Here is a 15,893-nt window from a genome sequence, read left to right as displayed (position 1 = left end):
ATAAATATGGGGGGGGGGGGGGGGGGGGGGGGGTTGAGAAAGGAATAAAAAGGAAAAAATTATCAGAAAAAAGCTAAACAAAAATAATAAAAAAGTATCATTGCTTTTCCAGTCAGGAACACAAAGAAACAAGCACTTTATCCCCCTAAATAAAAGGAAAAAAAATTCAAACTTTATGAAATAAAATGTTAGTTAAGAAAGGATATCACAGTGCAAATAAATTAGACAGACCCATTTATTTGTATTCAATTTTTTTATAAGGCTATTATTGAACAAATCTCAGCGGAAGGCCCAAGTCTGGACCATTAACCCATATGACAGCCAAGAGAAAACCAGGCCCATCCGTTTACAAAACCACTATGGGACATATCAAGACATATTTCAAAAACATTTATGCAGATATTGGAAAAGAGTAAAACATAAATTATCCAAGACACTTCAAAATCATCTGTAAAACTAGAAAGCTTCTTATAACATGTCAAATCCAGAAATCAATTTAATTATTACTTTGACCACATTTGCATAAGTCTGCCGTCCCTTCGTGTCTTCTGCTACATAACTAAATTCCATCACCAACCATGGTCTACACGAGTTTCAGTGTGTTCAACTGACCAACTGGTCTTTTTTTCCTTATTGTTCTGCAAAGCAAGAAGAGCTTCAAGTCACTTGGTATCATCTTGACTGTGATCCTGAGTAGATCAAATCTTGATCAAATCATCAGAATTGTTACTTTCACTCTCTAAAGTGGATGTAAGATATCTGTAGGCATTTACTTTGGGATAAGGTACTTGTCAATTACCATTTTGAATTTCCATAACTAGTTCCATGCTAAGTATCAACTCTAACAGAGTTCAAAAATGTAAATATTGTGTTAGGTGATCATTAATTTTTCCAAATCTTTGGTTTATGAAAGTTCTTTACTCTTTTTGTGTTCATTCCTTGACACTTTACCATTAACACACAGCCCATCTAATTCCCCAAATAAGTTAAACAACACACTTCTTTTAATATAATCTACATAATCTACTTATTCTAAAAATTGCTTTGGCAGGAGGTCATTAGCCATGTATTTTGTGTTCATCTCACTGAGGAAAGATAATCCCAGTAGATCCAGTATTGACCAATGACAGTAGCACATGTCTCCTGGGGTAATACAAGAACACAGCCACACCTTTAAGTGCTGGAATGTTATTCTTAGGCCAGTTCAAAATAAACTTACTATGTATCTGCCATTAAGGCGGCAAAAAGCTATGATAAGGTCAGACAGCAAAATGCTTGCACCTCACCAACAAGCATGAGATGCATCCAGATGCTCAGTTCAGATTTACGGCTTTCTCCACACAGAAATGCAGTAAATTACAAGCATTGTTAGTAAGTATCAGCATACCATAGCGAATGACAATTTTTACAAACTGCCATAACACAGATTTATTGCATAGTATAATCAAAATATCGAGGGGACACAAAGATCTATGCTGGAACAATTCTATGAACTGAAGCTGCTGATCTTTGAAATGTTAAGGATAAAGCAAATTTAGAAAGAAAAGGCCAATTTACTGTCAAATAATTTGTTTTATAAAATTCCCTTCTGTCAGTATTTTGTTATACAAAGTAAAAACTTATCAGAAAAGCAAAATACACAGATTACTTCAAAATGCTCAAAGCTTACAATGCCATTAAGACAAAATGCCAGCTGTTACCAGAAGTAGGTATGTGGGCAGCTTAAAATGTATAGCTGTTCAGAGTGAGAAGTTGCCTTAAATGGTATCAGATGATAGGTAAGCAAAAAACACAGGATCTCCAGTTTCAATCAATTTTCAACTACTCTTTTATCTATACTTTCAGATAAGATTCTGCATAATTCACAGGTATAAAAATGAATTACTGATGTGAGCAGGTAATAAAGTCTCAATACTGGCTACGGGAGAAACTGTTTATTGTACAGAATATTTGAACGGAATGAAAAATCACTCTGAAATACCATCTTAGAATCAGATACAATTACACAAAACATGTTGCACAATCAGTTTTTCAAATTTTCTTTAGGATCACTACACTACACATTTTATTCTCTGTTAATTCAACATCAGCTGGAGACAGATGGAAAACAGCAGTAAATTACTAAAAAAAAAAAGCTGCTTTGCTTAAAAATGTGCGTTACTTTTATTTCTGAAGACAAGTAAAATGCAAATACTAACGGTACTGCATGTACTGCCACTACACTTAAAATATATTACTGCGCACCAGAAATGGATGTAAGATTGCTAAGAAAAAACCCCAAGTTAACTCAATAAAAATAAAATGCCCTTAGTTTGACAACCACTTAAAAAGCGGTTTTAACTTGATTCAGTTCTGTTCTGACAAAAGCTCTTAATGCTTACCTCACACTTAACTGAACTAATTTTTTAACAACTAGAACATCACATTTCTTAATGTTTTTCTAAGATTACAGCATAGCATGTTGCTGCAGCATAAGTGGTTGTGTGTCTACCTTCCCACCTCCCTCCAATGCACAATATTTGTCTATTACAAGATACAAATTCATATAAGAACTATTTTTGTACTTCACCACAGGATTCGGTTCCTCTTTACAAGACCCATAGTATCCTTTTTAAACTTGCAGGTCCTACTCTCCAAATATTTTAAACCAACGAATAAACCTAACAGTCATTCCTCATGCATGAAACTTGCTTTTTTTTCAACAATTCATTAGTCTTTTTGGAAATAAATACATTAACATTGAGAAAACTATTGTTACTATTAGTAACAATAAAATGTCACAAGGACAAAGTTAAGTATTCAAACTACACATACAGGGTTTAAGTTTTAGTCAAAATCCAAAACATACTAAGTAAAGAAACAAATGATCAGGGAACAAAAGCAGACTTAACTCTAGCCAGTGAGATAAGCACAAGGGAGTAAACCCTATAGTCTACTAAGCTCAGTTTAACTCGATGCAGGCCTACAGCTACCGAAGTACCTTAATCGTAATTGTGAAGTACTGGGTAGTATCGCCACTAAAGGAGAAGCTGAAGCTGCTTGGATACCGTACCTTACCATTTCCTTACTTTGCAGTCGGTATATTTCTTGTCTGTATCCCTCAGACTTACAACATAGCTCCAAAGACAACTGCAACACTTGAAATGCATTGTGCCCTCTTAAGCCCCATGTTCACAATTAAATTTACATTATAACACACTTTTATACGGCAATACTATTTAAAATATTAACTTCTTTGAAATATTTTTTCTTAATCACTGGAATTTTTAAGATATTATATAGTTTCTTATTAATAAATTACAAAAAAGTATTTATTTATAAATAGACACTTATATTTTCAATAGCCTAGATGAAAGCATCCTTACTCTTTCTCTGCATCTCCTTCACTTTCTTCTGCATGATCAAAGCTCCAATTATTTTTAAAACCTCCATCTCTCTTGGACTGTGATCTATCCAAAGCTGAAAGGAGAACAAGTGAAGAAAAGTCTTGATTTCAACCCGAATTATTAATCAACACAAAGTAGAGTAATAAAACAGATGCATATATTTTCCCCCGAGCATTTACATTTTTGCGGTCAGTGTTTAACTATCACTTAACAAAATAAGTTCATCAATGCAGTGGTGACTCATTTTCCTAAATACAGGTGAGTATCTGTCCACATCTTGATTACTAATGCAACAAGTTAGCAAGCTATTAAAAATGACACGAGGTAGTTTTACTGACACCTGTAAGTTAAAGGTTCCTTCTCCGATATGAACTATATGCCACATGCAGAAAGGGCCTTAAAGTTTATTATTTAAATGTTTAATACCCAAGCACTATTTAAATTTTTTCATAAAAAAGCAACAGTTTTGAACCCCAAGTACAATTGCAACATAATACACTTTTTTTTTAAATTCAACATCTGACACTGACCCAAATTAACATATGATGGTAACTGAAATTTCAGCGTTAGCATCAACTAAGTAAAAATCTGAAAACTCTGCAAACACTCACACTATATCAAATTTCAGATTTATCTACTGCCATATCCAACAGTATAGAGATTTTCATATAATATGATGGCATGGGAGTATTCTTCAGTGAAGGAGGTCCAGAGCATGGAGACAGCAATTAAGGCACTGTTCACCCCAGGCCCTAATTACCATGAGTAAGAGCTGTCTCACACAAATTCCGTATGACAAACCATGCAGCAGCTTTGACTTGATTATAATTTAAATGTGTCTTTTCTTACTATGTTTTTCTCTACGTAGTTCTAAATGCATATAGAAATAATGAATGCAACTCTCTGTTTTGATAGAAAAGAAAAAAAAAATCACAGCCAACAACAGATGTCTAGGGTAAAGTATATACACTGCACACACAAATATTTATTGCATATTCAACCTCTACTTCCAGTTGCTTGCAACTACTGAGGATTTCCCCCATATCCACCAGCCACGGGTGATATTTTTGTGTTTAGCTGCCTTTGCTAGCCTTTTTCTTCTCCCCGCTTGCTTTTTTCATCAAGCCTACTTTACAGAATCAACAGCATCTTGCAGCTGATAGTACATCAGCTTGTTTATGTATTACATGAGTAAGTATCTCCTTTTCCTTGTCCTGAGTCAATTTGGCATCTTTTGCTCCTACTTAGTACTCTATTCCTCCAATTCTTGCACTTTGGAAGACAGTATTAAGCAATCCTTCCACATTCATTCATGATGACATAGATCTCTGCTGTATTCTTCACTGTCATCCTTTTTCCAAGCATTATCTTTTTGTGTAAAACCCAATTAACAAGCTTCAGATTTTAAAAAGCATGCTTATAAGAAGAATGGCAGAAAGCAGTTTAACACCTTCAGGTTAGTGTGTGTGGACACTGTTTTGTAAACTCCTTTAGCAGGAATTTCTATCATTCAACAGTGTGGTTGAGGAATCCCTAAATGGGAGGAAAAAAAGTTCACAGTGAACCTCCATGAAACAAGAACAAAGTTGTGCACTTGGGGAAAAAAAAATCCTTTAAAATTCTGCCTAAAACACTGAAATGAGGAGTTACATATACAGTATTTAGTAAAATGCTAGTATCCAACAGAAGATACCATCTTAGAAAATTTTTTTGCATGTCTTGTACCTTGTGCTGTAAGGCAAATCATTTCATATGAATCTACATTACAGCTGACCAGAAAAACACACCTGTTTCTTTATTGTTTTGGATGTAAACCTGTATTGGGTTTGTATGCCAAGATTTTGATGGGGGGTGAGAGGCAGGGGGGTGCAGGGGTGTCTTCTGTGAGAAGATGGCAGAACCTGCCCCCATGTTGTACAGAGGCACTTCTAGCCGGCTCCAAGCCCAAGGCCATTGGCCAAGGCCAAGCACACCAATTAACAGGGGTGCCGCCTCTGTGGTAACAGTTAAGAAGGAGGGAAAACTGCTGTGCAACAGCAGCCAGAACAGAGAAGTTAGGATACGTGAGAGACACAACTCTGCAGACACCAAGGTCAGAGAAGAAGGAGGGGGAGCAGCAGGGGGTGGGGGTGAAGTGTTTTAAGATTTGGGTTTATTTCTCATTATCCTACTCTGATTTGATTAGTAATAAATTAAATTAATTTTCCCCAGGTTGAGTCTGTTTTGCCCATGATGGTACCTAGTAAGTGATCTCTCCGTCCCTATCTCAACCCACGACCCTTTAGTATTTTCTCTCCCCTGTCTGGTTGAGGAGGGGGAGTGAAGCAGTTTGGTCGGCACCCAGTGACTAGCCAAGGTCAACCTACCACAGATGCCAGCCAGATGCATTTACTGGCCACACAAAGAACTTTTCTAGGAAAGCAACTTTTTCAGATGTATCACAGCATTGCCAGAACTCCCTACCACACCTGGAATACAGCAGCAGAGACTGTTTCTACTACAACACACAGAAGCTTTTACAAGTCTTGCATCTGCTGAGATCACATCTTTTTCTGTGTGTCTCAGAACCATTCTGAACATGAAACCTAAATCAAAGGTTTGCTTTGGGACCAATGTATTTTTCCAGGAGGACCTTAAGTTCACATTTTTTCCCCCCAGTTACACTGGTAAAGAAATAATACAAGCCTCATCTTACAAATGCTTAGACCACCATAACTGCAACCAACTTATCAGATACTGCAGCATTCACACAAATTCAAATTGTGTGCTCAGAATCATTGCCTTCATCCAGACTCTAAGTAAATTAAAAAGAATGCTTATAAGCTTTCAAATCTGTCGTTCATCTAGAGTCATCACATATATTGTTAAGAGGATACAAGTACTCATAAAAATCTGACACAGAAATGTTTTTTTAATTGTTTTACCTTCCCCACTGCTTCATTATTCTTTCAGACAGGCTTCTATGCAAAACAGCTCTTTATCTTCCAGCTCTGATACCATCAGCTCTAGTACATCAACTGTGTGACTACAGTAAGGTTGCATTTTCACACTGTGAAGCAGCACTACATGGACAGGTTTACACACCCCTCACATTTCCTATAACTTGGGCGTTCTTCTCCTGTCTTGCATCCTGTGTATGTCAGCGCAGCTGTTTCTTCACTGAGAGCAAACTTGGGGAAGGAAACTAATTCAGGAAAAAATACCTTGAGCAGTGGGGCAGGGGGAAATTTGAGGGTTTGGGTTTTTTTTTTAAACCATATCAGTTCCCTCCTCTGTTCAACCACACTATCACAGCAGTTGTGACAGTACAGCAGAGGTAAGGGGCATCCGGGAACGGTGATCATTTTAGCACTAAGGATTCCAAAGGAATGTGCATGGAACCATAGCCTAACCTACATTTATAGGTATAGACTTAGAGATCTATTGCTTAGAAGACGCTTAAACTTTCCTCTCCCTAAATTAGCTGTAGATGCAAAATACCTGTCAAAACTACATCCAATAATAGGCAGTAATAATAAACTGATTGTGAGATACTCAATGAAACAAGGATTTCAGTAGTAAAGTTCTATGATACCAGTGTAACAGATGCAAAGTATGGATGTTCTTTCACACATGAAGGCAATTTAATTTCTCAAATGGCTAACAAAATACCCCACCCTTTCAAGAATGTAGTATCAACAGAAAAACAACGATAAATACAGAGCATCCACTCCTGGGAAAAGGAGTGCTTTGCAAATGCTTTGCAAAGTAGAAGCATTTAAGGGCTCTGTAGTTCAAAGATGGAAAATCATCTGCATATTCTGATAAATGACTGGTTTTTTTCGTCAGGACTTTCATACACGTTGGGTTACGTACAGTGCAGAGTATCACGCAGAATGAACAGAACTGTCTAAGTTTTATCATTTGCCAAACTGTGTTTAACATTTTCTAAGGATTAACAAGGAGTAACAGAGGAGGATAAAAGGAGGACAGAGCTTTGAAATACGTTACAACATTTTCTTTGCAATGTCTTTGAAAGTTTTTCTGCTAAGATAGCAGTGGTAACCACACAATGGACAACTAGTGTTTCTTGACCTTTTCTACTGATTCTCCCAACAGAGATGTAGAGGTATCACCCAAGGATTCTGCCCTTGTGACAGCATCAGAAAACAATGCAGAAGTATTTCAAGAGGGCTTCTTTATTTATATTAGCAGCAAAAGGAATGCAACAGAAAACACGGGCCCATGGCTCACTGAGACAGGAACCTAGTGACAAGGGACACTGGAAAAGCTGAAAAACTTGGGTTGTTTGGGTTGGGTTTTTTTTACCACTCCATATTTCAGTTAAGTTCTGCTCTCAAGACGTCCCAGTTCCCTAACCCTACCAACAGAATCTGTGGGAATGCAACATCACCCATTGTCAAGAAAGATAGGCTTAAGGAACACTTAAACCAGCTGTACATGCAGAAGTCCACTGCATCAGACAGGAGGTACCTGATGGTATTGAGGAAGTTTGCTAATGCCACTGTTAGGCCCTTCTACATTATCTCTGAAAGGTCACTGCGTAAGAGATGTTCCCAATGACTGGAAAAACATCGCACATCTTCAAGATGAGCAACAAGGATGATCTGGTGAACTGCAGTCTAGTCTGCTTCACCTCAACGCCATTAAGGTTATGGATCAAATCTTCCAGAAATCCATTCACAGCTACATGACGACAAGAAAGAGAACAGCCAGCATGGATTTACCAAGGGCAAATTGTGGCCAACTAACCTAACTGCATTCTACAGTTAGATGGCTGGCTGTGTAGGTAAGAAGAGAACAGGTGTTGGTTTTCCACAGGGCCCTTACAGCCAGACTAGAGAGACACAGACTGAGTGAATGAATGAGAAGGTGAGAAGAAAACCAGCTGGACCATTCGGGTCAAAGGATGATGACTACCAGTACAAATCCAGCTGCTAGCACCCCTCAGCCATCAGTACTGCACCCAATACCATTTAATGTCTTTGTTAATAATGTGGATGCTGGGACCAATGGCACTCAGCAAGTTTGCAGGTGATACCAAACTGGGGGAAGCAGTTAATACACTGGAAGCCAGGGCTGCTATTCAGAAGGACCTGACAGGCTGGAGAAACAGGCTGACAAAAACCTTATGAAGTTCAAAAGCAAATGTGAAGTCCTACACCTGGTACCAAACAACCCCAATGCAGCAGTGCAGCCTGGAGGACAACTGGCTAGGAAGCAGAGGATGCGGGGGTGCTAATGGACAGCAAATTGACCATGGGTCAGCAGTGAACCCACATGGCAAGGAAGGCCAACATGACATACTAGAAAAGTTTAGACAGCAGTCAGGAGAAGTGACTCCTTCCCTCCGTATGAAACTGTAGCCAGAGTACTGCACTCATTTTGGGTCCTCTGCAAAGGAGATACAAGGAGAGGTTAAAAAAAGTGGATTTATTCAGCCTTCAGATGCAGGGAGGGGAGTCTTCAACTGCCTGATGGGAAGGAAGAGAGAATATAAAGCTAAACTCTCCACAGAAATGCACAACAGAAGGACAAGAAGCACTGGACACAAGCTGGAACAAAGAAAATTCCAACTCAACATAATAATTTATTTTTTATCATGATGGTACTCAGGAGTGGACCAGGTTAACCTGAGAGGTCATGGAGACTGAACAAAGACCTGAGCAACCTGCTAACTGGGCTTGGTTCGGACAGGAGGTTCCAACCCACATGCTTACAACCAGCAGACAAGCAAAATCAGTGGCTACTCACAGGTACGAAGCATCACCTAAGGTAATTGCACCACCATCACACACACTTCCAAAATTATGTACCTCAGTCACTTTTCTCTCTCTCTGAGTAAGTCTGCCACCCTCTCAAACTTTCCAAACAAGTAACGTAATTTAAATAACATCAAAACCAGGATCCAATAATAAAGGGGGAAAAAACAAACAAAGAAGTCATTTTTTTCATCTCTAGTATTATGAATATATATAATTCTCTCCTTATATAAGACCTCTATTGCTAGACTGGAGATACACTAACAATTCAGAAGGGAAGAAGAAGGTTTCAGTGGTTTTATAGGGAAGATAATACAGGGAAGATATTCCTATTTGATAAGAAAACTGGAGGATAAAAAGTTAGGATAGGCTAGGGACAATTTTTGAGCTGCCAGTTTACTCTTAAAGTATGAAAACATATATAAAGCTAACAAGCCATTTCAAGGAAGATGACCAAGAATTCCAGAATATGATTTCCATGGCAAATCAGTACATGATAGTAATCACACATGATCTCGAAGTCTGAACACTGGAAGAATTTGTAAGATAAGCAAAGCACAGCAGGAAACCTTACAGTATATTACGCATCAGTATATTATGCATCTGATTTGCACACTTCTGATTTTAGACAGTTATGCACCATGGGATCCATCTTCATAAAAAAGTCTAAGCTTGTGCAACTGACAATGCAACAGCACTAAACGGCAACCTATTTTTAGGAAGTGTTGGAAGGCAGTCACATACAAAACAAGATTAATAACCCAGCCCAACTACCTGGAAATTAGGCAACCAACATTCTGAGAATGTTTCCAGGTTTGCTGCAATAATTGGAACATCAGGTTGAAATAAAGCACTGTATCTACATACAAAAAAGGAAAAAAAAAATAAACAATTTCTATTATTTAACACTTCTGGATTTATCCTGCAAACTTTCAGGGATGATGTCAGATAGATACTATCCCCTCTATAAAATTATACAGAAATTAAAGTCCAGTAAGGTTCCATAACTTCTACATGAAAATAACTTGCAAACATATGACAGGAGGAGAAACTCTTAAAATGTAGTTAAAGCAGAAAAAAGCAAGACCCTTCTCTGATGTTGTCAATTGTTAAAAATTCACCTGAAATGGACAGCAACAAAAGCACACAAAGAAAACACACGACATCCTCAATATAAAACCTCAATAATTTGGTCAAATGGAAAAGGCCCATCTCAGACAATTCTGAGTAAGGAAAGGATGAAAGGAGGATGAAAGAGTTAGTTAAAGTCTAAGCTGTGAGAAAAAAATGCATTTGACTTTCTGTAAAGGCCAAAGACCTGCATTTTTCCCTATTCTTAGTGACACTGACAAGCTTTCATACCCATATGAGAGAGCAGTCAGCTGGATTAGATTGCTGATATGGCTGAAAAGTAATACAGACCGTCTCCACCAACACTTGCCCCCCCACAGGATTAGTTTTCTGCCGATTTCGTTCCTTCAGCCAACTTGCCGTGAAGCCAAAGAAGTGCAGGTGTTGACTCAAGCAAAGCTGTGAGCACACTGTCTCTGGGAGGGGTAGCAGGTAGGACTGTCACTAAGCCTGGCTGTGTCATAAATCGCTGGCACAATTACTTGCACGGCCATACAGTATGGCCCCATACATGTGGACTGCTGTTAGAAAATGACCCTGCAAATGCACATACAGTTAAAAATCACATAAATCATGTCTGTTTGAAAAAAAGAATACTGGAGAAATGCAACACTAGTACAGACGACAGCCTCCTGCTCACACTAGATACATCATATACTTCAACTCCCTTTGCAATTAGAAGTATCAATGCAGTGAGGCATGATGTAATACAACTACATTACTACACTAAAAACACAGAAATCTTTATAATGTAAGTATCAGACTTCACTAGACCTAACAACAATGAGTATAAGGAACACTGACAACTGCTAACTAAACCACAGTATGCTGAAATTCACTAAGCAGGCTTTCTTTTTAAAAAGCTAGAAAAAATAACTTTACCATCCCTGGAAAAAGAAAAATTTATTTCAGTAATTACTTGTAAAGGTACTGAAGATGAAGAAGTGCTATCAATCAACTAATTTTTAATATAACAAAATAATACAAGCTAGCTTGCTAACTGCACCTAGTTATGAACCTACTTTTCAAGAAATATCACTCGAAAGACACCCAACTTCTTAAGAGACCATTCAGCAACTGGAGATGAGTTTCAGCCACCTTTATCAAAACATGAAACTCATGCTTACCTTGATCTATCAGCTTTTTCTATCACAGGGCAGTCGGTCTTTCTTCCAAGTAAGAAACTGTGCCTTAGCCATCTAACAAAGCCTTTGCTAGATGACAAAGAAATTATTTACTCCATTAACAACAGATATATATATATATTTTGGTAGTATTCATTGGGTAAATATTCAGAGTCAGCTACAACACATCTGCCTTATGGCAGAATTAGTAATCTCAGTTAAAGGTTTACTGCCCCACGGTGCCAGGTTTATGCAGTTATAATAACCCGGACCAGCATAGTCCAGAAGTTCACTTTTGAAAGTTTATCCCCAATTGTAAAGAATCCTTAAATTGCCTCTTGAGCAGTGAGCTTCGGTAGAAATAAAGTTACAATGGACTCCAGTAAGGGTTTCTAAATGAAGAGAGCCTCAGAAATTACAAGGGCAATTGTAAATATGAAACCTAACATCTACTGCATAGTTCAAATTCTCATCTAATGGGCACTTGAATAATCTTTCTGTTAGAATGTCGTATTAAATTCTATCATCAGCAGGATATTCATATTTTGCTAAATGAGCCATAAAAATCGGACACGCAAAACAAACACAACATTATATCCTACAACATTAATAAAAATACATCAGTAGAATGAATTTTAGTACAAGTGAAACAACTGTATGGCAATGGATAAAAACATTCTCATGAAAATATTTTTGCAGCTGTTTCTTACAGACATAAATTTCTATGATTACATAATGTTAATCATGTCATATAGTATTATGTTGTACCACACCAGAAAAATATTACTGGTATTTATCATTCCTAGAACAAACAAACAAAAAAACCCACCAAAAAACCAAAACCAACCAAACAACAACAAAAAACAGAGAGACTCTGCTCCAGCTTATATGGTCTGAGAACAAACAGAAAACCAGGAAGGCTTTGCAAAGAGTTTCCAGATCATCACTGTTCTTTGTTTATAATCAAGATTCAGTCAAAGATATCCCAAATTCACTGTCTTTCACTCCAAATTATTCTTTCATAGGAATTACTGGGGGACACATTCAGAAATGTTTCCTTGCCTCGCGAAGCACTTACAGCACTTCCCCGTTAACAAAAACTTTTTAAAGGCCTGCTGACCAACCTGGGAAGAATAACCACAGCCTGTTAATTTACTCCCTCCAGTCTCCAGCCTTCACCATAAACTTCTTCTGTGCACAAGTTAACCTGTTACTTAAAATAATTGCATTTCCCTGGGCAGAATAAAGCTGTTGTTATACAAAAGCATTTATTCTGAAGTTGTTATGTACTACAGCTTAACCTGACTTAACAGCTCACCAGAGAGAGAAGAAAGGGGGAAATGTCCTCTTCCTCTCACATGCAAAGTCTGTCCGATCTCCCCATTCGAAACCATTGTCCTGTCTCGCCTGCTTACCCTTCAACAAACAAATTCAACAGGTTTGGCAAAGCACCAATCTGGCAAGACAATACACATCAAATTCAATCTCTTTGGCAATAAACTGGTAGGTGTCAGGGGTAGGGGACATTACAAGACACACCACCACAAGGGCTGGGGGGTGGGGAGGCTGGGGTGGGGGAGGCAAAGGGGGAAGAGAAGCAGACCCTTCTCCTCCACCTGCAGTAGTGAGGCCTAAAAGCAGCACAGCTGCAAAGTGTAACTCCTTCTAAACAGTAACATTCTGTTAGTCCCTATGCTCAAACCAGTTAATAATTTTAAGCCTTGCAAAGAGAACCAATAAATAGCTGACATGCAGCTTTGCATCCAAAATGGAGTCGGAGCATGGTAAGATAAAAGCAGCAACGTCACAGTTCCAGGCTTCAGGGAATTCATACACCCAACTTATCATTATCTGTACAAGACAATAGCAGCACACCTTAATCATTTTACTATTCTTTGGATATTTTATTTGGAGAGCATTATTTCCAAATTTTATATCCATGCTGCAAATTACTAGTGTAAATTAACTAGAAAACATCAGTACTCATGCATTTCCTACAATACTTTTAATAACCAACTATCCTCATAGCAGAGCATAATCCCTTCCACAATTTATTTAGAAGTTACTCAAACAGCAGCATTGCCAAAATGCTATTTCTTTAACTCATAGCAGACATTACACCATAAATAAAAACAAAACACCTTCTCAAAAGTTATTTGCTCTTAATCATTCCTGTTAGCTACAGTACCCAACCATTAGCCATTCTGTATTCTGATTTATACTAGACTGTAATTCAGAGACTGAATTCCATTTGGCACAATCCCCAGTTTTGTGCAGGGAGACTACACCATACAACAAAGTTAAGTAAGTTTTCAGTACTTTTACAACATTCAACTGAAAGTAATCAAAAAACATAAAAAAATATGTCTATGTACTAATGAACTACTAAGCTCTACTTACAACATGTTAGTTCTCAAAAAAGCTTCCAACCTAAACATGTGTCACTGAATTAGGCAGTGATTTAATGATTAAAAATACACCATTTGATTTTAACCCATTATTTAAGAACTGGTTATATTTTCCACATTTTCTAAAGGAAATGGAACTTCGTGGCCTCAGCAGCAAGATTAAAAACATTTATTATCTTCTATTTGTGAATGATCAGTGAAAAAAAAAAAAAAAAGATTGCCAGGTGATTCTTTTTGCATTACAATATCCATCAACACAGGCTGCTAGAGCACCCGCTAGAGAAGTAACAATTGCTCCTGTGAACATGACATTCATAGGCGACTGACTTGACCAACACAAGACACCAACTTTGACTTCACCACAGCTTGAAATCAGCTTCACCTAAAAATACTACATATGCTAGGCAGTCGAATGCAGTAAAAGAAAGTTTAAGAACATATGCTTTTAAAAATTAAATGTGTAAGATAAAATTACCAGCAGGTTTAATGCTATATAATGAATAAGACTAGTAATATTATTACTAGTGCTTTAGTTTGCTTCACTTTAAGTAATCAAGCACAGAACATCCGTTTCAATCTAGAATATGCCTGCCTTAAAAATCCTCCAAATTGAAACCAAATAGGTGCTGAAATACATGCCAAAAGAAAAAAAAAAAATCCCCATCTGCTTTAGCCTCACCCACACCCCAATGGAAGTGCATTTTAGAACAACAAAGTTAAGAGAAGAATTACATTTGCCCTTTTTTCCCAAAAAAGGAGTATGTTCCCTGTATCTCTACAGCCTCCCGCACCATAACAGCTGCATTTTTATTTATCTTCTTTTCTCAGTCTCCTGCAGGATCTTAAGCTATCTTGTACAATCTTGCACTCTTTTATGCAACACACACACACAGATGGAAGCATACACTGTCCTGTGTACCAAGTCCTCCAGCTGCTCTGACCCTGGAATGTTCAGCCAGTTAGCAGCAAACTAAACCATGCTGAGGAAATACTAAAACCTTCACTTCAAGGACACTAACTTTGACTTCTCTGTTTTATGGAAGTGGGCAAGTTTCACAAAATTTCTAGATATTTATTTACATGTGAGATCTCTAGGCCTCTGCAAACAGAATGGTTTAATAGCTGTTAGTGGGAAGAGGTAAAATGATGAGAGATGACTCAAAATCCCCTCATAATCTTATAAAGTAATATTTACAAGTGATGAGTTTGGCAATTAGTCTCAGATTATAGGACTTACTTCAACACAAAACACCTTGACACATCTCAGTTATCTCAAGAAACACAGCTAAAACTCTATAGAAAAGGTGAAGTCTGATACTGCACAAAAATCCATGCAGTCTTCCAGAAACAACAGTAATAAAAGCCAAAGTTGTTGTTGAAACCATTACAATAAATAATCCATTATGTTTTATCCTTGTACATAAAACAAGAAGCAAAAGACTAAAATACCCAAATAGGCTTATCATAAAAGTATCTGTGCAAGCATGACATTTGCAAAATGTTGGTTTATGCTTGCTATCAAGCCACATATTGACATTATTACTTATGTTATTACTATTACTTTTCTATTTATAATTACATAAAGAAGAGAGTAAGGATCTCTTTTAGAAACACTCCCAATTTAAAATTTTTTGGGTGACTAAACCCCAGAATTTCTATACTTTTTGTGAGGAAAGAGTGGTGCCTTTACTATCAAATCCAGGTGCCAGAAAATAATGAACGAGGCATCCCATACAAGACAGTTACTCTTTTCACCTGAAGCTTCTGTGTCCCACTTTGTGTAAAATTATTATAGCAGCAGCTACTTAGGAAAAACTACCAAATAATAAATGCCTCCATAATAGCAAATCAGAATTGCACAGATATGTTTTTCAATTCAGAAAGCCAAGGATAAGCCTGGGCTCCTAGAATCCCACATCTCAAAATTTAAAAGGTGGTGATGATATGGTAGAGGACTTGGACACAGGCCCTTGTTTTAGAACATGCTACCAAGCACATTACAACAAATGTTATAGAGCATTAATAGCAGATAAATGAAGTTTATTTTTTGTACCTTTCTACACGCCTTAAGCAGCATTCTGC

General features: G+C 37.5%; 1 protein-coding gene across 3 annotated transcripts in view; it reads right to left on the bottom strand.

Annotated features, from left to right (window-relative positions):
- SENP6 (SUMO specific peptidase 6) overlaps nt 1–15,893 on the bottom strand; it is a 90,773-nt gene that overhangs the window by 57,927 nt on the left and 16,953 nt on the right. For all 3 annotated transcript variants that reach the window (XM_027790747.2, XM_055809915.1, XM_055809917.1), the window contains exon 2: nt 3,366–3,459. In XM_027790747.2, coding sequence (XP_027646548.1) covers nt 3,366–3,459 — 94 coding nt within the window. The remainder of the gene's footprint in view (nt 1–3,365; nt 3,460–15,893) is intronic.

Source organism: Falco peregrinus, chromosome 7, assembly GCF_023634155.1.
Source record: "Falco peregrinus isolate bFalPer1 chromosome 7, bFalPer1.pri, whole genome shotgun sequence".
NCBI classification, from domain to species: Eukaryota; Metazoa; Chordata; class Aves; order Falconiformes; family Falconidae; genus Falco; species Falco peregrinus.
Note: the sequence above shows the minus strand (reverse complement) of the source record. Positions and strands in the feature narration are given on the sequence as shown.